Consider the following 25,788-nt stretch of genomic DNA (forward strand, 5'->3'; position numbering starts at 1 on the left):
TATAAAACACTTTTAGCCTTTAATAATATTCTTTAACACCTGACACCATCTGAATAGAATTTCAGCTTTGTAATAGGAAGATAAACACTTGCTACAAGGAAACTCATGATTTTGTGGAATTTTAAGATTAGAAGGTCAGACTATGAGTACAGGTCACTGCTGTCCCATGCAAACCCCTCTGTCAATTTAATATAGAAACCGAGAAACTTCACCTCAGATGTTAAACACAAAGTTGTTTTCCATTAACTCATCAGCATTGCCGCTTCTGTACTCCTTGATAAAAGCAGAATCCTTCAAGAATTTAAATCTTCTCTTTAAACTTTAGTCTTTCCATTTTAATGGCTGAAGCTACACTGATCTTGAATTATTAGTAACTTCCAGATACTTCTGCAGTAACTTCAGATACTTCTGTTGAACTCTGCTGCAACTGAAATGGGGAAGTAATGAATAAGAAGCAGAGCAGTTCCATTGCACTGTTAAAGGATTCTCAGAAAAATAATAGAGGAACCAAGAGGAAATAGAGGAATAGAAGAAATAGAGGACTAGAGGTTCCTAAACAGAGGAACCAAGCTAGAAATCCACAGTCACCCCTGCTTAGAAGATGCAAATTTTTGCAGCTGATGGTGACTGAAGACAGCATCATTTTTTGACTGTTGAGTTCTCTTCCTGATAAGTTTACCTTAAAAAAACCAAGCCCACACTATTGATAACTTCTTGTATTTTTATGCTTGAAATCTGACTTTTCTCTCTCATTCTCCTACCAGTAAGTACACCATGAAAGAAACTAAATTTAATACTTAGCTTGAGGGACAGCTCAAGAGAGAACTCACTTTTTTTTTTCCCCTCTCTAATAGCAAATAAGCTGTTTGTGTAGCAGAAATGTTGCACGCTCTTTTAAAGAGCTTATGTGCCTCCAGCTGATGGCACAGGGGCCACTCTCCAGGAGTCATTAACATACAACATCATCTGCAGAAAGAAGAAATCTTTTTAATAAAACAGAAGAAAGACATTCATGACCTCACGAAAGCGCTGGGCTGATGCTCTCTTTCCAACAGCTGTTTTTTTCAAGTGGAAACCACTTTGTTCTTTTCCCCTTTAATTGTCTGGCTTTGACACAGTGTTATCAGAAATAGATTGAAAATTTCTAATGCCAGCAGAAGACAAAACCAAAATGCAGAAGAAATTGCACAAGCCTGTTGCACAGAAACAGCATTGGCATTTCATGCCAAGTCTTTTAAAAAAAAAAAAAAAAAAAAAAAAAAAAATTAACATAGGGAACTGAACTTCTGTGCCCCAGAGGAATTTTCTCTGCTATTTGTAATCTTTTAGCAAAACTCAGCTACTGCTATTTGTAATTATCTCAATGGTGGGGCTAGTGAAAAACATCTATGGAAGGGTCCCTGAGCCATGAATCCTAAATCCACACCATCAGTACCAGCTGAGGTTCAGGCCCTGGACAGCTTTAGAGGGACAGCAGCAGCAGTAGCTCCTGACAAGACAAAAATAGCCCAACAAAACCTCAAACAGCAGAAGTCCTGCAGAAGCTGAGCTCAACACGTGAAGCTTTTCATCTGCCTGGAGTCAAGGACAGAACTCTCTGATAACAGAGCAAGAGGCATTATTTCATCCTAACGGTCCACGAGTGTGCTCCAGCACATGGGATTAATGTGGGGACACACTCCAGAGCCAACAGCAGTGCACTGGGGATTCATTAATTCCATGTCAATTAGCTCCATCTATTAAAAATACAAAGTCCTGACCACAGCAGAGGTGAAGGATACACTCACTCACTCCAAAAGGAAAACAGGCACTCTGTGGCTTAAGGAGATACTCTAAAATTGCTTGAAAATTCCATCCCTGTAGACAGTCACAGCTGTTCTATTTGAAGTGTTTTACAATGAGAATTCTCTCTCCTTTTTCTTGTTTTTTTGTCATTACTCCTCGTGTATGAATAGCTGGGTAAATTAGGGTAATTAATCCAAGTGTTGTGTCCCTTTTCAAATTTTAATTTATTACCCATTTTCATGATTTCCTGAAACTGATTTACCAGAAAAGCACCTAAAAATTGAAAGAGGAAAATGAAGATATAGCTCAGATTCAATTTTTCCTAGTCCTCAAAATTACTGAACAATTGACAGGTGCCTCACTATAAAGAATGATGCTGATGTTTAAAGTGAATTGTTTAAATTTACTTCGTCAGCTACTTAACCTCAGACACAGCATCTCAAGGTACAAATTTGCCAGATATACATAAAAACTTATGCTTCTTATGTGTATATAAATATATTTATTTTAGATGCTTAATGAAACCAGTTTTTTATAGGCCCTTCTCCTAAGGGACCCAACCAAAATGTTCCTTTGTTTCTATTTATTACTGATTCCCACATACTTTCCAAAGTATAGTGGCATATTTAATAATTCACTGTGTGCTCTTCAGAGAAAAGGGTCCTGAACACTGATAATATACAAATATTGTAAAGAATCTGGGGGTTAAACTGCAATTCAGGAGTACACAAGTTGTAGTTGAGGGAACTACTGCTTCACTTTAGTCAAGCTCACAATTCCCTGTTTTGCTGGAGTAACAGCTAAAAATGTAGACTAGCAATGAAATAAAGTGCTCTTAATTTAATTTAAATTCTTTTAAAACTAATAGCTGAGCACTTTTATAGATACTGTTATGGATCAGAAGACAAACTCATCTCTAAACTGATTCCGAAGGTTATTTTTCATTATATTTATCTTCTATTTCTCATGATATAAAGGGAATTTCAGTGTGGAACAAAGCCAGCTAGTTGGACTGCAGTTAAAAATGCTGACACATGACTGTAGCAGAACTCAACCACTGCACTTCAGCTTCCACACCACATTCAGATTTTTCCAACAGGTTTGGAGAATTCAGAGCTAATGCTTGGTACACAGCTCACGCTATCTCTGAGGTTAAAGAACTGCAAAACTAACAAAATGCTTTCAACAGAGAAATACATAGATATGTTGGGGTGGACAAAAGTGACAATACAGGCAATAAAACACCTAAATGTAGTAATTTTTTGGGCTCCAGAACTCACACTTACCAATGCTCACTAAGGTGATAATGACACTCTGGCTGGTTTCATGACCTTCTAGAATTAGACTGCAGACACCTCATATGGATTCATGTTCAATAAGCATGTAATTTTGATCAAAAGATGAGAAAAAAATTGTTACCAAGACTCCCAACAATTAAAAAAAATCACCACATAAAGACAGGGTGCATTCACCCAGTAGCAGTTCATTCCCCGTGCAACTTCACAGGCAGAAAGTGTCCTGATAAATTTTTTTTTGTAAACATCAATACTGGCATTCTTCCAAATTACCACAAATTTAATCTTTGCCTTGCTCAGATTTTATAGTTCAAGCTCATACAAATCTGATTCTCACTAGAGCTGGAGTTTGTATCTGCCTCTGACTGAAAAAGGTTGGTTTGGAGTCACAAGTTAAACTCGATCTTTGACCTTTTCCTTCTGCCTCGTGTGTTTGGAGCCAGAGGAAGTGCAATCATAATCATGTCTACTGAAACAATCATTAAGTCAGTTCATCTTAAAAACACAGAAATGCCCTTCTTCCAACCTCTAGCAGAGCACACCATAGCACACCAGCAGATCCCTTTTCAATAAGAACTCACTGTCTTAAATGACTGGCAAAAGTCATGAAATTCAACGAGCAATGCTTAAACAAAGAAGCACCTGGCATCGTTCACATCAGTGTGAGATATCAAAAATTATTTATTAAAATAAGTTATTTCAATGATTTAAAACACTTTCTATAAGAATGTAACAATTTAACAATTGTTAACTTCAAAAATTTATATTTTTTTTTCCCTCCTGGATTAAAAAAATTAGCACACACATTCAAACCTACTTTCATACTCAAACAGTTGCAACTGTGATGAAATTGGTACAGAGTCTGCCCCAAGGAAGAACTGAGAGGTGAGGTTTTGGAGATAAAACACGGAATGCAAGAACCAAGAGAAGAGTTAGAACACAGCCTTGCAAGTCAGCAGAAGAGTCACTGCAGTATTTTCATTCTGCACACAGTGTATCATAGTCTGGGGAAAAGTCTTACTGTAAAACAAAATGCATTTGTATAAATACTGATGGAGCGCCTCTTACAACTCCTGACACTATGAGTGAGTGGAGAATGCACAGGACTTTACAAAGGACTACAAAATGAATTAATTCTTAAATATTTGCACAAGAGCAGCATGAGGGATCCACACTTCTGTCCATCACATGGGCTGTGCTGTGTCAGGAATACACACACCACTGGAGGAAGCCAGGACAAATAGTTTGGTTGAGTTTGCTCTGGAACTAAGCTTAAAAAGAATTCTGAGGGGCAGAATAATCCAGACCTGGATAATGAAGATTAAACCAGCTCTATACAACAGTCTAGGTTGCAGCTCCACCTTCCAAATCCACAGTTGATGTGGTGTTTTGTTTTTTTTTTCCATAGTTTGAGCAGGGTTTACATCCATCTAATCCTTGAACACGTCAATTACAGCTGGGTACTGGAGAGATTTCAGGAAGGAGGATGAAAAGCAGAGAATTGCCTTCAACTTTTCTCTGGTTTTCAGCTGGGTGATTAGTAATTAATTTCTTTATAATAAAAAATTTACAAATGCCACCCCATTGTGGGATACACTATTATAACACTTTCATCTCTGAGACAAGATTGTGTTTACAGAATAGCTAAAACTTCAAGGGGGTTCCTCAAACCATCATCTGTGAATGCACAATGGCATCAATTAAGCGCCTCTAGAAACAACAAAAGTCGCAGCGTGGGGAGCAAGAGAAACTGAAAATTGCTGAGGCAGCTGCATCAGGCCATGAATCCCAAATCCGTGCAAGTCCTCTGTGATCAGAGGTACAGCTCTGTGGAAGCAGCATTTTGTGCCTCAGGCAGTCACTCCGAAAACTGAACTCCTCTGCACACATTTGAACATTAAAGCTGGGAATATAGATAGCAAAACTCATCCCATGTAGAGGTAAGACAACCAGGAATGCGATGGCAACAATACAGCACTAGCGCAAAGGACCAACACAAACACAAATTATGACAACTGCTGTTAAATCTTCCATCGAAGGCCTTTAGTTCTGCTCTGGCAGAAAAAACCACTTGCTAATCTAACAAGTATTCTCATCCACAGCCTCATGTTCTTGATTTGATTAAAGGCACCAGAAGGATGTACCTCTATATTTGTGCACACTGTCATTCTTGGATTAGTTACATTTTGGGAAAACGGTCTGCATTTACAGAACACTATCATTTGACTATCATCTACGCAGGATTGCAAGATTAAAAATTGACAGTTCATTTAAAAATTCATTTCTAAGCACATTAGCAGCTGAAAGGATTTGTAGAAATGATACTGTACAAAAGTAAGTGCTTCTCAGAATTTTAAGTACCTTCCCTTTCTGCAAACAAACAGATATCTACTACTGCATATCTTTCCCTTCCAGCGCCTCGAGGCTGTGAACAGAAGTTCATGGGGGCTATGAATAGAAGTTCACACGTTGCTCCTTTCTTAAACCTGTAAAGAGAGTTCAACAGGAAAAACACAACTACAGTCCCAGAGGGTATTTGCTTTCAACAAAATTAACATATCTTGTTCTCAAAAATGTAACAGGATTTTTTTTAATAAGAGACAATAGCTGCCCAAAATATTTTACACAGTATCAGCAGCACAATCTGCTGTCTTGAGGACTGTAACATACATAACATGACAATGCTGGTGTAGAAGTGCTTTTACAGCATTTAATAAATTAAAAGCTCACTACTAGTTAATCTTGAGGAGCCAGGTTGTTAAAGTGGTGTGATTCCATGCATGCAAATGTGACTGTCTTATCTACAGCCTGTGTAACCACACAGAGGAGATGATTTGTACTTCAGGTATTCATAATGAGAAGTGAGGTCCATCCAACTACATCCTCTAGTTTTAAAAATCTTGAATGCATGGAAGTTCTGGCCTGCACAGAGGGTATGCTTTGTACAGAATATAAATTATTGGGTATTAAAATAGTTTTTCTTAGAAGAAATTATAAAGGAAATCCGTATTTCCTCTTCCTTCTCTTCTTCGAGTCATTCCATCTGATGAGGCCATCACTGAGTAGGATGATCAGGATAAATTCATCTCTTCCTGAATTGCACCATAAAGCACACATCAAAGAATGACGGGCTCTAAGAGTAGAATTTGCTGTTACTGACTTTCTTCTCCTTTAATCTTAAGGGAAAAGAAAAAGAAAAAGTCAAGCCTAATAGGAATTTCTCAGAGGAAAACAGTATCAAATTCAGTGTACTTGGATACCAATGGCAAGTAATGTATCAGCAATGAGCACTGCAGGTTTTTTCCCTCAATAAATGGGAGTAAACAAGTGATTCATGCAGCTGTTCAGCATACACAAAAAAAGACAAGAATATTTAAAGTCTTAAGATCTACTCAAAACTTCCTCTTGGTACATGAAGCCTCCCTCTATCTCCCTCACACCCAGCCCAAAGGTGGCAGCAAAGGAGAAGGAACGTTCCCCTGAGCTCTGGAGAATGCACTGACACTGAACTGACAATGCTGTGCTGCTACAGCTCAATACTGGTTTTATCTTTTGTGGTTTGTGTATCTCTTCCCACATATCTCATATGTGCATGACATTTCCAAGGACGTAACTCTGATAGTGTAGCAAGAGTGAAGAGGTTTATTTATTTGTCTGTATATACTTCCAGGCCTTCCTTCAGGAAAGCAGGAGAGAGGGGTACAAAACCTGACAGGATTACAAGTGTCACTGTGATCCCTGCAACGGAGATTTCACTCAGCACACATTCCACAGCTTCTGCTGGCCTCTAGTGGCTTGAGACCCAGCCTGGCTTCTCTACAGCCCTTCCTCATTGCAGACAAGCTCATTCTACCCTCACCACTCTTTAGATGTGCCCTTTGATACATCTGAGTTTCCTTACCATAAATCCTGTCTAGACAGAGCTGCCTTGGAAGGGAGAATGATCACCAACCCACCTGCGGTTGCAAGTCTCTTGATAAATCTGTAGTTTGTGCTCGTTGACGTTGAATTCTTTCAGGATGGCATCCCTGTTGGGGTTCCTCAGGTTCATGTGGGTGTCATAGAGGAACAGCTGGGTATTCAGCTCCTCCTGGCGCTTCCGAAGCTGTCGACATGAGGAATAAAGCTCTTCTTCACTTTCCTTCAAAGGAATATTGGAAATCAGGGTAATTTTGGAAAATGCATTCCCAAAATGACACAGAATCAACAGAGTTTGGGGGTGAGTTTGCTTTCCTAACCACGTTTTAATAACTGCATGGAACATTTTATAAAATTCCTTTGATAGGATGTTCCTGGAATGTTTCTGGAAACAAACTAACTTAGAAAGTACTAAAAAAACCCCTCAGCCCCACACTATGACCAGCCTGACAGGGGCATCAGGGACATTCTAGCACAGGTGACAAAATCTGTGTATCTAAGTACTTCCATTGGAATACTTTTCCCTAATAGAGCATGTTAGTCTGTTGAGGAAAGAACAGAAAATAGTATATCACTATGGTTTATCAGATTATAATAATATTAAAAATACATTTTTTAAATCTTTATGTTTCGGCTCTTCCATCATATTTGTGTATCATGTGACAAAGTGACATGTCTGGGCATTTTCTATTGAAATGTAGACTAGAAGTCAAAGTACTGACTGGTAAATAGGACCCTTTACAGTAGCAAGTACTCAGGTGGTCAAGAGAGAAGGACAGATCCTGTATTTCCATATAACTATGGCAATTCAGTACTTGCAAAGGAACTGAGTAGGTCTGAGTTTCCATTGTGGCCCAGAGGAGAAGGTCTCAAAATATTCCACAGCCATAAACAATCATCATGGTTTCCTTTACGACTTCAAATTATTTTAATACTTCAAAACTTTGCATGCAAAAGCTGCCTCTTTATAGAGTTACTAGTGGGGAATAGAACTGGCAGGGCTGAAGTCTTAATTTTCACATCAGGAGCAAAACAAGATACTCCTTCTACAAGAAATGACATGCAATCAATAAATGTAATAAATCCAAACATTTTCAGAGGCAGCATACTAATAAGAATGCCTCTTTCTGCATTCAGTTCAGCTCTAGGAAAATTGATAGCTTAGCAACTTACCCAAGGGGTTTCAGTTACAGCAACAAGATCCTTCCCTAAACCTTTTTTCCTGCTGATACACATTCCTATGCAGGCAGGGCTTGGAGCAACTGAAACAGCCTCAGTGCTATGCTACTGATTAAGATTTAAAGAGTGATTCATTTAATTTCTGTTTGTAAAGGGGTAGGAAACTGTGTATTCCCAAATCACAAAGGAAATGCAGATTGCTAATTATCAATTTGCAGGTGTAACCATCAAGATGCATATGTACCACTGTTAGTTCTTGTAAATGAATGTATCCACAAAGGTGCAGCTTAAACTGCATTTTAAGATGTCCACTTCAATCTTTAAGTCAAGAATGTATACACCATTGAGGCTGACTGCAGTCAGAAAAAAGCTGAAGAAATACATGCACTTTCTGAAGGAAGTAAATCAATTTTCAAGCAAATAAGACATGTTTTTAAGTGCAACAACCACCGCAGTATAGTACAATTCCTACAATATCAAAAACCTGTTTAAGTTGTACAGGAACTATATAAGGACTCACATAATAATTCACAAATGTGCATGCTTATGTCTACAGTATTTTTGCTTTACTATTCCTGATAAACTCCACATCCATCTGTAATTCCTCATTATAATTTTGTATTTTACCTCCAAGCACATGCAGATGGGCTGTGTACATAAACAGGCCTGTTACTAAATGGTATTATTTTATGAAAGGCCATCACTTTCTAAAAAGAAGCAGAGGAACACAGGCAGCCTTGATCTTTTCTGCTGCTTCTTGAGTGATCTGGCAAAAATTCTAGAGTTGACAACTGTGGTGAGTCTGGGTCTGTTGCAGGCTGCCAAACAAAAGGAAGATTTTGGAAGTTGTGCTGCCACTGCATTACCACCAAACATTGTAAAAACACCGAGCTGAGCTGCATCTTCATCTGGCTTAAGAGGCAGAAGGGGATTCTAGAGTGTGAAATGTGCTCCTTTCAAAGGAGTCGGTGCTGACAGATTGGGGGACAGACTGCTGCTATGAACAACACTTAGAGCTGCTCCTGCCCCAGGCAAATAATGATCTGGATTCCTGGAGAGAAACCACGGCAGGAGGGATTTGCAATGCATCCACAAGTGATGTCCATGCTCAGCAATGGTGACTTTGTCAGTTTTCTCAAAGGCAGTAAGCCCAAAACCAGCAGTTTACCAGGCCTCCCCTATATGACTTGAGTCCATGAAATATGAACAATTTAAATATTATCTTGCAAGGATATAGGTCTCCTCTTCACACACACCCCCCTGGTCTCAGCTTCTAATCCTCTCAGCTCTCAGAACCCTTGGCTGGCCCACAGAAGGAGCTTACAAGAACCTACCACAGCTCTCAAACACTGTCATTGCACACACTGTCATTTTACATCCAGTGTTATAAGGTGACTTCGTAAAAACCTCCACAAAAGATGTTTGATAAAAGCTTCCACTCCTTTGGGAAAAACAATGTGACTGAATGCAGAAATTTCCAGTTCAGTGTATGCAACTGCAGGCACAAATCCCTCCAGAGACATAACGACTTAGAGTTCACAGAAGCTTGTGATGTTTCAATCAGAAAAATAATGTAACTGGTGTGAAGTGCAGCGTGGGCCTGAAAGGGTTGACAGACTACAAATAAGAAGTTGAACCTTTTTTTTTCTCTGAATCAGAAGGGTGCTTTCCAGCACCCTAAAACAGCCACTTCCCAGAAGCATCTTTAAACTTTCATCATATCACAAGTGTATTTAAATTACATAATATATTATTGAGAAAGAGTCAGAGAAATCAACATACACAGCAGTGCCCTTGGAACAACAACAAACACTGTTCACAGATCAGCTGCTTTAATGCCCAGATTCATGAGCATCATTATATTTCCCCTATGTGTTTTAAAATACTACTACTTCAAGTAGGTGTTTAGAGGGGCTTAAAAAGAGCAGAGGAGCAGTTCTTTAGGGAATGTTCTTTAAGACATGTCTTCTGCTTGATGGGTTGTTTATTTTAATGAAATACTGGGAGAAATTACTATCTTGTATTGCTGAAGTGATTTCTTTTTATGTAGGACCTTTAAAAAAAAGACTAATCTATGAAGCCAAAGCTGATTTTAACTAGCTTTGCATGGCATCAGTCAGTTAACAAAGAAAGACAACGACCATGCTGTTAGAGCAGAAACTATTGGAGGTAATGAGGCTTTGTTTGTGCATTATTTCTTTTAACAACCGTGTAATCTGTCCGCCCAGAGGGAGAGTAACTCAATTTGTTCTATTTGTCTTCCCCAGTACCTGCAGAAGAAATGCCTGACAACACCACATCAGACACAGAACAGAAAACAATCCTCAGTTCCTGATTTCCACAAAGAACTGGTAACAGATACATTAAGTGCACACAGCAAACCCCAGTGCTCCTCACCAGAACTTGTTGTGTCTCACAGTGCACCAGAAGAGAGGCCAGCTCGATATCTTCACTGTAGCCATTCTTGAGAGGAACTGACCTGAAACCTGGGGCAGGGGGAAGACAAACAAAGGGCAGTTATAGAGTCCATCAAGGGGGAGCTTGCAGTCACAGAAATGAACATTGGCGATTGCAGAAAAGCAAAAGGCAAGACTAGCAAAATTGAGAAACACCTGATTTCACATCTGGTGAAATGAAAAACTAAAAGTAAGACAAACTAAAGGCAGAGGAAATCTTGAAAACTAAAGGCAGAGGAAGGAGCTTCATGGAGGCGGGAGGGAGTGTGGAATCAGAGAGGAAGGCAGAGTACAATAATGCTCAACAGAACCTCATTAAAACCACTGATCTCACCTGATTTGATTCCTTTGATGGGAAAAGTTGCATGTGCTAAGAAATTGGGATCACTGAACATATCCTCCTCATAAACAACAAAGCGCAGGAACGCCAGATTTGGGTCATAAATTTCAAATTTCACTTGCTCTGCATAAGGTGCCCAAATTGGATTAAGGCCATTGTCATCTGTAATGAAAAGGAAACATTTGCAGTATGAGGCAATAATTTCACTTCATTCACATATGAATATGTATCCCAGGACATTTTCTAGGGGTGTAGAAGCCCAAAAATCCTATTTACCATCTGCCTCGTGTTGTAACCTTGCTTCAGAAAGTTTCTATTTGTTTACTTGGTGGTGGGGGTGGGAGGAAACTTGGAAGGGATATCAAACCCTTTGGACATGTATTTGTAAAGCAAAGAAAAAGCTAATTAATTTATCATGTTCATAAGCCTCATGCTCCATATCCAAGGATAAGCTCTAGGAAAACTCATGTACCTTGGCCCAATTTTTGTAGTTATGTACAGAACATCGAGATTTGGTATATGTGACACAGCCAGGAAGTTTGCTCTCTAACGACTTGGTCACCTCCTGCAGAAAGTTTAAATCATAATCATCTTCTCTGAAGTACTGAGGAGCCACAGTGCACATTCTGCTCCTGATGGTGTGTTTATTTTCCACTGGTATCACTGGTTTGGATAGTCATAGCCAAAGCCTGTTTTTTACCAGAGGAACACTGTTACGTCCAGAAACACTAAATGATGAAATATGAAGTGGCTGAAATATTGCCCCATTTCAGCACACTTATGTTCATGTACACCAAACACATTCCTTATCCAGAACTCCCCAGGACTAAGTTTTGATCAAACTTCTGATGCATTTCAATTTAAACTATTTTACAGCCCTATACAGCCAGGCTATCTACAAGGGGATGCCAGTCTTAGAACCTCAGTTTAAATAAACAGTCTGGAGCTCACAGTAGTAACTCCCCATTTGGGCCAGACTTTTGGGAACTGACTAGCACTGTTGGAGGCACTCTCAAGACAGTAATTTTTTAAAATATGCAAATACCCAAACTTATGCATGGGCAACAACATTATAGAATGGGACTATTTTTTTTTTTTCCAAACCACAACAGTACTGTTTTTTTCTAAATTTAATACACATTGAAGTTTCTCAAATTAACAGGCCCCAAGATAAGCAAGGGAACAAGCCTTTGTGATTCATCCGTCCAGAGCTATAGTTAACTTATTCCTCCTGTAATGTTCATCCTCTGCTCTCTTTATTTAAGTACACTGGAAGCAGAACCATATCCCTGCAACACAGAAACCCACAGATACTCACTCACAACTGTTGTCTTGAATTTGTTGTTATCATATTCAGCCCCACAAATTTCAACCTCTACAAAGGGACAGGCGATGCTTCTACCAAGTTTAGGGAGATGACGAGCACCTAAAACCTGCAAAAGCAACTGTAAATTATAACCACCTCCAAAGGAAACTTGGCATCATTGCTGCTGAACAGAAGGCAGCTGACAGAACTAGAGGGGGAAAAAAACCATAGAATGTGGAAAAGCACACATTCTCTCTCGAATATGTTTGCATGTATTATCTGTGCCACCAATAACAATACCTCCCATAGTCTGGGTAACTCAATGATTTTCATTGTAAGAAAAAAAAAAAAAAGGGAAACTGTAGCTGACATTCATTACACACAGTGTGCAGCTCCAGGCCAGGCCCGTAGCACAAGTTTTGTATCTTTCTTCTATGTTTATTACATACCCATTTCAAGACATTTCTGCTTTGCATTCACAGGCCCTGTTTACCTCACCTTTAAACTGTAGTGAAGAGTAATTAATGTGTTTCTTCTTTCTCAGAAAACATTCTTTTAAAGAACCTGTCTTGCTGCATAGCAACTGAGAACAGAAACAAGTTCAACCCTGTTTGGCACCCAGTCAAGATGGTAACATTTTCCAATGATAAACTCATCTCTTGAAGAAAAATGAGAATGACATTCAGATTAAGTCATAGTGTGTTCAATATGAAGTGGGGGATTAGCTTATTAGGTTTTCTGTTTAGTTTCTATATTTCATTACAAATATCTTTCTTTCACACTCAAAATCCCTGAACTAGTTAGTCTGCTGCTAATCAATCTCCAACAGGACCCTTCTACTAAGAACTCATTTGATTGGAAATTCAAGTTAGTTCATTTGATGTATTTATTAGCAACTACACAAAATCATCCCAGGATTGTGTTTTCAGTCCTAGAGCACGTTCTTCATTAGCATGATAAAGACATGTATGTCTTTTCAGGAACCAGTGAAGTTAGTTTTATTCTCACACACACTGACATTTCAAAACAGTATTTTGACAATCTGTCAGATTTGCTCTGAAACATAATAGCTTTATTTTTAGTTTTATCGATATTTATGACTTATAAAAAAACAATTTATAAAAGAGATTTACCCTCACTGTCATAATCATCTGCAATTTCCTCTTGGAGTCATTTGGCATTGGGTCATACTCCTCATTTCTCATGCTCTCTGGCTGCAGCACGTAGCCAGTGCGTCCATTCAGGGAGAACAGGGCATGGTTCAATTGCATGTACTTATCTGGGGAGACAGTTAAACAGTCACAACACGAGATCCCCTGGAATAAAGCTAAGGAAATAGCAGATTAATGGCTCCTCTCTGCCATTCTTTCTGGTCACCACTTCATCAGAAAGAGCTGCAAAGATGGGAGACTCAGCTCCTTCAGTAACTGAATCTGACAGGCCATTCTTCACCAATTCTAATCCCAAAAAAACCCATCTCCATCCCAATTAGCTTCCGAGTAGTCTATCACACACTAGCTGGCCCTCACCAGGAAGCGGAATAGAGCCTTCCCTGTGGCTGCACAACCATTCATCCATCTGAAACTCACTGTAAATATCTGTTTGCTTACCACAAAGAGAACAAAGGTGAAAAAAATCTTTTAGGGCTTGGGGGCAGTTAGGCTCAGAGACAGGGCTTTTAGAGACCTGTTTCTGGGGCTCAGCTCTAGATGGCAACCCACGCATTAAAAAGCAAACTTCAAACACGCTTCTTGCAGAGAAGTTCAAATAATTAGGGTGGTGATTAGAAGGGCAGAAGAGCCATAAAGGGGCTCATTTACAGTGAAACAGAAGGTGGATTAGATTCTTTTTCCAAGGGAAAATTACCTGGAGTTTGGAAGTTCAGAGCCACCATCTGGGAACCACAAAGCCAGAGGCGAAATGGGTCATAGTTGGATGAGTCAACCCTCTGTCCTTTGGGATAGACACGGGTCAGGCCCTTCAGGTTGTACTTCAACAGCTCCAGGGGCTTTTGCTTAACTATGCTCTCCGCCTTGGTTTCCACAAAAGAACGGATTTCTCTGAAATCAGGATTGTCTACACGGAGGTAGGAGGAAGAAGAGTGGTTACCAAGGGAAGAAAAAAGTGGACGTTTATACTGTATTTTCAGCAACACTTTGTTTTACTTTGTTTTGCCTTGTCCTTTAATGCAATAATTGCCACAGGCAGACACAGCAAAGTGGTTGAAAATCAAGCCTGAAAGTTAAAATTGCCTTCCTGCCACACGCTTTACAGGAGGGCAGATAAGAGCCTGCAGTCATGTTCTCATCTCATCATTGCTAATAATGTACTTCTGATCACTATAACACATATTTAAATGAGACATCTTTTCCCGGGTCTAAATGGAGAGAAGAAAGGGTGAGCCAGGGTTAGCCAGTGTCTCAAAAAATGACTATAATTATAATGTCTTAAATGTAGTGACAGCTTATTAAAAACATTTGCAAAGAAACTTAAAGAAAGAGGGCACATTTGCTGGCTTCTCCAGCAGCAATGACAAAAAACTAGAATAAAAAGTACATATTTCAGTGTCAGAATGCACAGCTGCACTTACACAGGCCTAGTTATATTATGAAGCCATACATCATTCCAACAGCTTACTCCTGGCAAACATGTTCTTACAGTAAAATTTAAAAATGCACAGTAAACCAATTTATGAAGGTTTTTCACAAACAAATCACAAGTGTTCAGCCAGAGTTTTTAATCTCAAAAAAGTCAATTGACACATAACTAGTGAGCTTCCCCATGGAATATTTATCTGAGAGGGTGTCTCTAGTTAACTAATTAAAATTTCTGACAGTTCTTTTGTGATGGATGAACACCACCAAGTTCCCTGGTGTACAATTTCAAAGTGCTTTTGAAAACTGCCTGGGTGAAGCAGAACTTTGTTTTCCAATAGGACAGATTTTATCTCCAGAGCTAAAATCCCAGCTAACATCTGTAAGGACAGTAGAAAGGGTAAAAATCAGATGTAATATTAAAGACAATACCTAAATTGTCCTTGGTTTTGCTTGTTGGCTTGCAGTAGATTACAAGATCAGATAATTCAATAGCAATTAACTGATTCTTTTCCCAGTATTTCCTCCTGTTTTCCTGGAAAACATAACAAAGTTTTAGGTTATAGGAACACTGAGTATTATGGCACAGTAGCTCCAGGGTGCACTCTAATGAATGCCAATTTTGGTGCCCAGATTCCTATGAGATACCTTATACACTTGCACAGATGTAATACACTTTCAGACCCAGCAGAGAACAGGTAATAACCAAATGGTGAGGTTTAGTTGGGGATGTACTTTTAGGGGGCTTTTTGGTGGGGAGAAAGCTGCTGTTTTATAAGCAAGGGTTTCAGTTCTTCCCTGACCCGTCATGCTCAAAATCCTGGCAACACTTTTTTTTTCTTTTAATGTGGCTCTACTCAACTCATTTTTAGTTACATTTTTAACCCTATACCTCATATAAATGCAAATGTATGCAGAAAAAATGCAAAGGGTAGTAAAGTGTTTCTGTATCTATTTATAATCCTTGGCAGAACTTAAAGTCTTGTTAGTAACTCCTAAACAGTGAAATTCAAACCCTTGAGCATCGTTCCTATGTCGTTTTCTATTTGTGCACCAAACCCATCATGTTCTGTATGGAAAATCATGTGCAAGCTCGTTGAAATCCCCAGTACCAAACCCACTCTCTCAACTTCCACGTTTGCAAGCACCTGCTCTGAGGAAGCTGAGCAGTGTTCCCTGCCAGCAAAGACTGGGAACTGCTAAAAGCAGCAAGACAGGTCCTGAGTGGAGACATTTGGGCTGGAGGCTTTTCAGGCATAAGAAGCAGCTACAGGATAAAACATGTTAGAAGAGTCCCATACTGAACAGTGATTAGCTTTGGCACAAAAGATCATGAAGCAGCAGCAATCAGGAAGCCTTCCAAAAGAATTCCCTGAACAAGACAAACATAAAAGGAATGAAAATCAGAACTAGGGAGCCATGGGTTTCCAGAATATCTCACTGAACCAGGGATTATTCATTGAAGTCTAAGAAAAACAAAGAAGAATTCAGTGTTTAGACTTGGAAATAACCTTGAAAAAAAGCTTTACAAACCTCATTGCACTTAGTGATCCACCACAGTTTCCAGACATTACACAACAGTGATCAGAGCTCTGAGCAGCAAAAGATCTTTTTTTGGTGGCACTTTTGGGCTCATTTCTAGCCAGAGCCCTCTAGAGATAACCAAGCAGGAGAGCAAGGAACAGCCAGCCCAGGGAGCATGGCAAGTGCCAGTGCTGAGCAGAGATTACAAGAGACACGCAGCTTAGTTTTATTTTTTGTGCATAACAGACATTGCCCAAAACCAAACTCCTTTAAAAATCCCCCTCTATCACGTTGTAGCACAGTCTTAACTCACTGTGCTTTTTCCTTCCCCAAAATTCAGCCTGTTAACTGTACTGGCAACAAGGGCCTTTCCTCCTCTTCATCCCCTCCCCATGCAGCAGTCAGTCTATCATGTGAACTTTGGAGAGGCCACGCTGTGAGAAAAGCCTCCCAACTGACAGAAATGAGTTTTAAAGCATCTTTGAACACAGACTGTTTAATACTTCTCCAACTGTACAGAGAGAGAAAAAGCTGCCAGGCTCCTGAAGAGCCATTGTTGTAGCATAAAAACATTCAATTTGGAGACACTTCTTTTAGGTCATGTTTCTCTTTTTCTCATTTTTACTTCTAAATGAAAGCCTGGCACAAGAACTGTATCTGTCCTCCCCCAGCAATAGGTCAACAGCTCCTGTTGCTTTTCCCCTTGCTGTATTTACAGTCCTCTGCTTAAGACATCAACTTGCCCACTTTAAACAGGATCAGGACAACCCTCAGAGCACTTCCATTCCATATGGCAGATAAACAACATGAGCCAACATGATACTGAAACATGTTTTCCATCAACCATATCACCCACTTAACAATAAAAGGTAAATAAAAGCAACCCAAAATAGAGTATCCTTAAGCACAGCCAAAGCAAGGACTTTTTGGTGAAGTCAGAGACTTCTTAAATACTAGAAAATATTACAGGGAGGTAAATTAGTACATCCAAACAGGAAAAGCAAGTCCCGAAGAATGTCTAAGTGGCAGCAGAGGGACATAGAAGCTAAATTTAGACAGAATCCTTGACTCTTTAGGCAAGTATTTGGAAATACTACTGTTGAAGGACTGGGAAATCCAGAATGTGGTTATTAGTTACAAATAAAGTTTTAGCCAAACAATCCTCTGTCAGTGCCACTGCATTCCCTGGAAAACAGAGTTAGCAGAGAGGATAAGAAGAGCTTAGGGAATGGCAGCTCAGATTTCACACATCCTCACTGGTGGATTCACAGCTCTGAAAAGAAGACTCTGATATCAGAGATTCTGCTGATTAACACTGGGATGAACCAGTGTGAGCAGATGGAAAACTGGAGTGGCATCCACTCTGGCCTACCAAGCACACTTCACTGTGGGACAGGGTGCAACACAAACAGTACTCTGCTGGAAAACTCCTGTTAACATCAGTTTCCATAAAATGCTAATTCATGTACTATTCCCCAGAGAGGTTATGGAACAGGATGCACAGCATCAACAAAATGAACAAACAGCAATATGCAAGAGGGTGAAAAACCATGTGAGAGCAATATTTAGCAGTATAGGGCAACCAAAGACAAAAAATATTGTAAATTTATAGCAGTTCATTATTAAAACAATGGATAAATTTGCAGCAATACCTCTTCTGCTGTTTTCCAAGTGATCTCACGGATACTTTGGTACCATTCAAAGAGTTCTTCTACTTTATCAGTTGCAAACTCAACACACGGATCTTCTGGATTCTTAGGTTCCAGAATGAAGACAAAAGGCTTTTTGTGTTTCCCTTGTGGCATTTTCACTGTTAGGTAATATCATAGCAAGAAATTTATACTGAAATCCCACAGCTCTTTTTCTAAGGTGTCATTGTTGATATATTGCAGCATTTAGTATTATGAAGTTTCAACATATTAATTCTGCTGGTTATATTATTACAAGTAGGTGTTTGAAGGGTTTGGTTTGGTTTTTTTTAAATCTCTCCTGCTAAACATAAAAGAGTCTACTCAATAGAGAAAGGTCAGAAGTCCATACATAAGCATCAGAAAATACACACCAACGTTGTACGTATTGAGCACCAGGATGCCACGACACAGAGAGCCCAGGGGGTTGTCCTCAATGATCTGAAAAACATGAGTTAAATCTGACCCTAAACCTCTTGAGTGAACATGCACAGGACATTAACAAATAATAAAAGTGCACCATTCAATCTAATCTCAGCTTTACTGAAAGCAGGCTCACTATAACGTTTCAAAGCCTGTTTTCATATCTAAAAAACACACAAGAATCTCTCCAGTGAGAGCAGTCAAAACAAGACTACTTTGTAGTAGCTTCTGTCCTGACACAACTGTTCATTTTTCAAGTCTGCTTAAGGTTACAATAACCAGGGGGGAGGAAATGTAATACTTATGGTTTTCTCCAAAGACTTCTGGACAATCACTGGAAGCGCTTCACAAGAACAAAAGAATTCAAAGTTTTATTTTTGAAATTCAAAAATGTCAAAACTTATTACTGTTCAGTTCTGTTTTCTTTTGTTCAAGAGCTCTTTGTCCAAGACACAGGACCAGATTTTTTAGAGTCTTTTGACAAACAGGATTCCTTTATGCGTAAAAAATTGATAATGGAGAGTCAAATGACTAGCAAGGTGTGTTTGGACATATAATTTTCTTATTTGCAAATATTAAGACAGTGATTATACAGAAAAACTAGTTAAGTTTCAGGCACATTATTATTTAGCCACACTATGAAAAATCTAAACTGTTTATGATTTTTGTTGGCAGGAAACAACCAGGATCTCCTAAAACCTCACCAATTCAGCTACCAAAAAATCATAGACACATGGGGGTCACTTCCAACACAAGATATCTCTCCTTAAACAGCTTTCAGCAAGGGATGTCCTGACAAAAATATTCAGCAGCAGAGAACAATGAGGAATGCATTCATCCCTCTGTTCTGCTCTCTCAAACACAGCACATGGAATTCTGAGGGAATAAACCAGACTTCCACTTCCAGTAGGTTGCCAAGGAAATGCAGTGGACAAACCGTAACCCTCACCTGATTTTCAAGCTCTGCAGAGTTATCAGATGACAGATCTTCAACATAATTAGATGGAAAATAATGTTGGACTTTTTCTCCATAATCCCCCTTCCACCTGAATTTAAACAGAAAAGTAAAGAGAATGAAGGGAAAAAAAAAAAAAAAAAAAAAAGTTAAAGAGCTTCAAAAGGCCATTAATGAAGCAATATTCCCCAAGAAATTGTTCATTAACACCCCACACTAGATTGTCTAGCTGGCTATCACCAAAAATATAAATGATGAAGTAGCTAAGAGCTCTAACAAAGTGATCATTAACTGTAGTAACAGATGATTTCAGAGGGATTACAGTTACTGTAAACTGCAATTAATGACTTAAGAGGCTTTTTCCCCCTCCAGTACTAAAAATACTATTATGTGGTTGATTACCCTGTAGAAACTACAGGGAAACATTAGATCCCCAAGCTTTCCAAGCAATTTACAAGCCAGCTAAAAAAGAAAACCTCTTATGAAAGAAGACTGTACAGAACACTAAAAAAGGCGGGTTTGATTCCTGAGAAATGCTTAGCAGAGCAAGGACAGAGGTAGAGCAATGATTGCAATGACTTCCCAGAACACACAAATGTTCAGGAAGGATGGATGTAGTACTGGAAAAAAATATGGGATATACCAGGCTATGGAGGTTCTGCAGGCTGAGGTTATTGCTGTGGGATAGAAAAATGAAAAAGACAAGAAAGGAGAATTGAAGATTAGGGGATTTTGTGTTTCGTTGTTGTTTTGGTTTTTTTTTAATGCACTGGCATAAAGATTTATAAGGGCACAGTTAATAAGCAGCAATCAGACAACAGACAGCTTTTAAAAACTACTACTCAAAGCTCATTTTTTCCTCCATCTAGTAAGTCACCAGAAGTTCTCCCAGGAGGAATCTTTGTCCTTACCAGCCTCCAGTTTCCTTTGTGACATTATGAATCAAAGCTCCTCGAGAGAAGCTCAATTCATCACTCCTTTTGGCTCTGTAGTCATACAAGGCCTTCACTGTTCTCTGAGGCTTTAATAGAAACAGAGCAAAAGGATCATCTGGGGGGACAGGTCATAAAATAATCAATAATGCAATCTTAAAACAAAAAAAATAGGGAGGATTGGACTTTTTTGTTGTTGTTACGAAGCTTAGAAAACAAAATGCTGAAGTTCCAGAGTGACATCTATTGGTGGAAGTAAGTGATGCTACTTTTGTATTTCTTCAAGTATCAGCTTAGAAAAAGAAGAAAACATAAAATCTGTGCTGGGTGCTGCAACATAATTAAGGTAGAAAACATAAAACAAATAATTAAAAAAAACCAAAAGTGACATATAAATCCTCTATTTTTATAACATATATTCATAGGCATTTGGAGTTTTCAGGCTTAGGTGCCTACAAAACCCCCACTTCAAAACCACATCATCTATCCTGCTGGTCACATTCCCTCAGGAAGATGTGCAGTTTTAGCAGGATGAGCTAAACCTTTATCTTGAATTTACTACTACCCAAATGCTCCAGCAGCAATACAAATTCACTGGTCAAAAAGACTTAAAAAGAATTACAGTCACCAAATTTACAAGCAGGTGATTTTCATGAGCATTTACAAATGTTTGCTGGGACACTTATTTTTAAAACAGTATAGGAAGGATAAAAATTCTAATAACTCATTAATAGACCAAAGGCACCAAATTTTTATAGAAAGCCCACAAATGAACTCTGCACTTACGTGTGCATGCAGAACATGTTTGCTAATGGAACAAGAATGCACAGATACCAACAGACACAGAAATTTTCATGTTGTATTTTCTTTCCATGAAGATGTGACCTTCTCAAATTGAACCCTCTCACAGATATTTAATTTGGGGACCCACCAAACCACCTCCACAGACCCAAGGGCAGAAAGTGCCCAAATTCCCAGTCTGAATAAATCACTAAAGGATTCACACACAAGAAAACGTGTGGGTACAAATTTTAAAGAGGGGCTAGAAAAAGGTCACACCCTTTCAATTTCTGTTGTCCAGTTCACCCTAGATCAAGCAGCCTGATGCTTTCAATTCTTCTTATTACTGCCAATAGGAAACCAACTAGTCTCATTTTCAGAAGTCTACAGAAAGTGTGACCATCTTTCTATATGCATACCACTGTGGGGGTGATTTCACTGGGCTCCACATACATCTTGACTTCATAGAGGGAATTAATATCTTTTTCCTAAAAACGAGAAAGAAAAAAAATAATCAAGTTTCAGGAATCAAAAAATTATAAAAGTACTTCATGTTCATAGAACATTTATTCTGGACCCACTTTTTTGACAGCACATAGGCCAACAGAAGAGAAGGGAAGCCAGACACCTCTGTTTTGCTCACTTCTAGAGTTGAGCATAACTGAAGATGAGTGTGTTATTTAATCTGTCTATGCCTCAGTTTAATGAGCAGTAAAACCTAATGAATCAGCAATGCCTCATAAAGGTATCTTTTCATCAGTCAAAAGGTTTTTTGATTGTGAGTACTCTTCTATGTGCAACCAGAAAAGAAAAACCTGCACTTATGATTTCTGTGTTACAGTACTTTAGTACCAGTATTGGTTTCACTATTAGATAACTCTACAACACTACACAGAGTCATATTTTTCATTTTATCCTCTCCTTGTGATTCCATTTGAACCCAGTCCTAAGATACAGAACCTTTGCTATAGGCAACATTATAAAAAATCCTGAGGTCTAAAATCTTTTTAGTCCCTTTTAGTCTCCCCAGAAAAATCAAAATCCCCAGGTTTTGATTTCCTCAGACCTGCCAGATGTAGTTTCCTGCAGCTTCTAAAAGACATATATTGAAAAGTGAAGACAGCACCTCAGGCTTTCCAAAGCAAAACTCCCTCAAAATGAAAGGCATCCATCCAGAAAGTAGCCCTTTATCCTCAGCTAATTATCTAGGCTCCTAGTTTAGTCAATGGCTAGAGGCAAGTCTCCTGGAGAGACGTCCTCATGCTTACCTCAGAGTGAGCTTTCAGAGGTACCTTTTACCACAGAAGGTAGTAGGATACCATCCCTGAAATGTTCAGAGTGAGAAGCAGAGCAGAATATTTCATTTTTTTTCTGAAGCTCTTAGCAATTGCCATCTGCACAACCATTTTAAGACCACTGCCCACTTCAGCAATAGAAGACAGGGCCAACTTCAGGCAAGGCTATTATCAAAATCTCATTTTAGTAGGGCAACGACCCCCAGTACAGAGTGGGGCTTCTCTAATCAAATCATAGGGAAGACAAGAGTTGGCTTTCTATCAAAGATGAAGCTGTTCTTCACACCTTTGTGAGAGAAGTCAGTATAGCCATCTCAGTTTCATAGAAAGTGACCTGCTTAACCTCCCCCAGAGATCCAATATCAGAGCCAGAGGCCAGCCCAGCCCCCCAATCCATCCCAGTCCATCCCAGTACCGTGCTGTAGCGCTCCAGCAGCTCCTCTGTCACGGGGTAGCGCAGCTTCATCTTCCTGTACAGGGGGTGCTTCTCGTAGTAGGTGACCAGCTCCACCAAGCTCTCAAAGTATGCCGAGGTTCCCAGCACGAAGTGCCGCCCCTCCTGCTGGATTCGGAAATGCTTCACCTTCCCCTCCGCCCTGCGGAACAAGGGCACAGCTGGGCAAGGTGTCAGTGCTCACAGGAGAGCAGCAGGGCTCTGCACTGCACCAGAGCTGCTTCGTGCGCCTTTGTCCTGTGAAATTACTTCTCTCTCCAACAAAGCCTCTTTTATCCGATTATTATGATTATTAGAATCATTTTGATAGCTACAGAAATCAGGTTTTAAAGAAATAAAAATCTTTTATGTTTGCATTGATAAATGCAGTAAAACCATCCATTGACAACCATCCCATCCAAAAAGATCCCTACACTCTTTACAAGCTGCTGAAGTTTTGGTACTTCTTGTTTTCCCTGGTGTGAAATGGTTTTATTGAGATGCTGCAGCACCAGTTACTTCAATGTCCACCTTGGTAACAGCAGAAAACTTCACCCCAAAGGACACAGGAGACTGGGGAATTTTGGCCATGTTCAATATACAATAAGGCATGTAAGTAAGCAACTTTGTATGTTGCTAAGCTGCATTTTCAAGAGAAACACAATTTGATCTGAAGGCATGATGCAGAATGCCACAATTCTATATATCTCATTAATGTTTTTATAAGAACCACTAATCTGTTCAAAACTATTTCCCTTGGCAAGAGGAGCCAATTTCACTTTGACATTTCAGTTTATGACAGGTCAGGATTTCTAGGGGATAAGGACATAGAATCATTGATGAACCTGCACCTGCACTGCAGTTTTGGAGGAAACTTCAAAATAACACTCTTTAGCAAGGAGTGCCGGCAAATGAAAGGGGCCACCCATAGTTCTGTATGGGAGGAACGGGACAGCTGGTGCTCAAACAATCTTTATAAAAGCATAAATGTTCAGGCCAGTCACAAATCAACTCGTGCACACACTCTTATACATGGACCTGCTACACAGATGAAGCACGCTAATTATTCAAAGTTTGAAAGCAAGAACAGCAATGACTCTAAAAAGACCATTGTTTTTTTAAAAAAAAAGAAAAGCCAGAATATTGTTGGGCTGCTAGGGAAGGTAGTCCTATCTGTCTTTTCTTACCTGAAAGTCATGGCAAAAGAATCAGGCTCATCTCTCTTTCTAATGAGAAAGGCTCCATCCCGAGGAATTCGCATGAGCATGTCTTCTGCCTCACCCCGACTCAAGTTGTTATAGTACCAACTGCAACAGTGAAAAACCAGAATGGGCAAAGCCTTACAAGGCTTGTCAAATGTCATTTACAGAGAATAACAGACAGCACTACTAACAACAGAGTTTCAAACATTCTAAGAAAAATTATGCATTAGATTTTCCCCACCTTGGCACCTATGACAGCAGTTTATTACAAAACATTGTAAGACAGCAGTTTATTTTGGATGAAAGCATCAAGAATAAATCAGAACACTGTGTCTGTCTGAAATCATAAAACATAAATCTGCATTTGTTCCCGAAACAAAGGCACTTCATCCTGCTTTTAGTCTGCCATTCAGTTTTCAGTATTTATTCCATTTTAACACAGTAAATTTAAGATAAAGCCTAAACACAGACAAAAGAAAGACACTAGGGATTTTAATTTTTATTAGGAGCTTGATTTGATATTTCATCATAGGGGTGGACCTATCTTGGGTTCAATGTGCCTTCAGTGAAGCTCTGGCCACTTACAGTGGCAGTGTATCTCCAGTTTAGGCAGAAAGGCAGGAAAGCCTAACGCTTAAATTCTCCTTCCCCTCTCACTGGCTTCCAAAGTTATCTATGGGTGGTCAGTGCCTCCCATACCCCAGCGGGGCAAAAAAACCCAAGAATTTTAAAGTCTCAGATTATTACTTTACATGAAAAGATTTACTTTTGCCCACTGCAAAGAAAACAGAACAAAGGGCAGTGGTAACAGGGCAAGCTCTGCCCAGGATCTCTGGCAGACAAATACCAGCTAGAAATAAACACCATGTTTAGTTCCTATCACAAGGGGGGAAGTCAGCTCAAGCAGCTCTGACAGGGTGAGGTGGAGGGCGTGGTTAGGCAAATGTAGCTCTTTGGGCTCGCTGCCCCAGTAACAGAGCTTCCAGAAGGCACAGACCAGGACCACTTAGCTGCCAAACCACAGCCAAGTACTAAACATCCAACCCGACCCACTGGGTGTTGTAAAACACTGCACAGATAAAGGAAGAACTGGCACACTTCCACAGCATTACAGTTCTCACTGCTCTTCCAGTTGCTGCTTGGAAATTGGAAATTTCCCAGTAACCACTCTTTGTTGTGCCAGGTTCACACAAAGCAAGTGTTCTCCCTCGGCATCTTTCAGGAAGCCTATTCCTCAAACTTCCAAGGACAAGCAACACTGAAGTGTGCTCCTGAACCCAGGGAATCTTCTATGCAAAAGCCCACCTAAAGCAAGGCAAGGACACTGACGTGGGAGCCGTGCTTGGCTCCTGTACATACTCTTTGGTCTCGTGAGGGCTGGGGTTGGGCACGGCGTCGGTGAGGCGCAGCTCGAACTCAGCACATCGCAGGTGGGCCTCCTTGTAGTGTTGGATGAGATCATAGATGCTGTCAAAGGTGAGGTTGTCTGTCAGGTAATATTTCACAGTGTCCCCGTCGCTGGTGGAACGGATCCGGCAGTGCTGGACTCTGCCTGACCTCCTGAAGGAGTAGAGGGGGCATAAGGGAAATACAGGGTTTGGAACAGATTTTCTTCTTTTGAAGCATTTCCCCACCCATTCCCGGTCAACTGCCTGGGGAGCTTGTGAAGAGGCAAGAAATCTG

The 25,788-nt window shown here is 39.7% G+C and overlaps 1 protein-coding gene across 13 annotated transcripts in view; it reads right to left on the bottom strand.

The window, feature by feature from the left end:
- Positions 1 to 3,861: 3,861 nt before the first annotated feature.
- PLCG2 (phospholipase C gamma 2) overlaps positions 3,862 to 25,788 on the bottom strand; it is a 62,380-nt gene continuing 40,453 nt past the window's right edge. For 12 of the 13 annotated variants that reach the window (XM_040075467.2, XM_040075464.2, XM_040075466.2 and 9 more), the window contains 16 exons: positions 25,465 to 25,665; positions 24,091 to 24,210; positions 22,886 to 23,066; positions 21,595 to 21,663; positions 20,375 to 20,484; positions 19,458 to 19,554; positions 18,460 to 18,526; positions 18,050 to 18,207; positions 15,306 to 15,408; positions 14,146 to 14,355; positions 13,413 to 13,558; positions 12,292 to 12,406; positions 10,968 to 11,135; positions 10,575 to 10,663; positions 7,037 to 7,221; positions 3,862 to 6,256 (listed from right to left, as the gene is read on the bottom strand). In XM_040075467.2, coding sequence (XP_039931401.1) covers positions 6,214 to 6,256; positions 7,037 to 7,221; positions 10,575 to 10,663; positions 10,968 to 11,135; positions 12,292 to 12,406; positions 13,413 to 13,558; positions 14,146 to 14,355; positions 15,306 to 15,408; positions 18,050 to 18,207; positions 18,460 to 18,526; positions 19,458 to 19,554; positions 20,375 to 20,484; positions 21,595 to 21,663; positions 22,886 to 23,066; positions 24,091 to 24,210; positions 25,465 to 25,665 — 2,062 coding nt within the window. In that variant the 3' untranslated portion in view covers positions 3,862 to 6,213. Of the gene's footprint in view, positions 6,257 to 7,036; positions 7,222 to 10,574; positions 10,664 to 10,967; positions 11,136 to 12,291; positions 12,407 to 13,412; positions 13,559 to 14,145; positions 14,356 to 15,305; positions 15,409 to 18,049; positions 18,208 to 18,459; positions 18,527 to 19,457; positions 19,555 to 20,374; positions 20,485 to 21,594; positions 21,664 to 22,885; positions 23,067 to 24,090; positions 24,211 to 25,464; positions 25,666 to 25,788 lie in introns of those variants that run through there. The other variant, XR_009208216.1, reaches the window with a different exon arrangement.

The sequence above is a fragment of the Hirundo rustica genome, chromosome 11 (assembly GCF_015227805.2).
Source record: "Hirundo rustica isolate bHirRus1 chromosome 11, bHirRus1.pri.v3, whole genome shotgun sequence".
Lineage (NCBI taxonomy): Eukaryota > Metazoa > Chordata > Aves > Passeriformes > Hirundinidae > Hirundo > Hirundo rustica.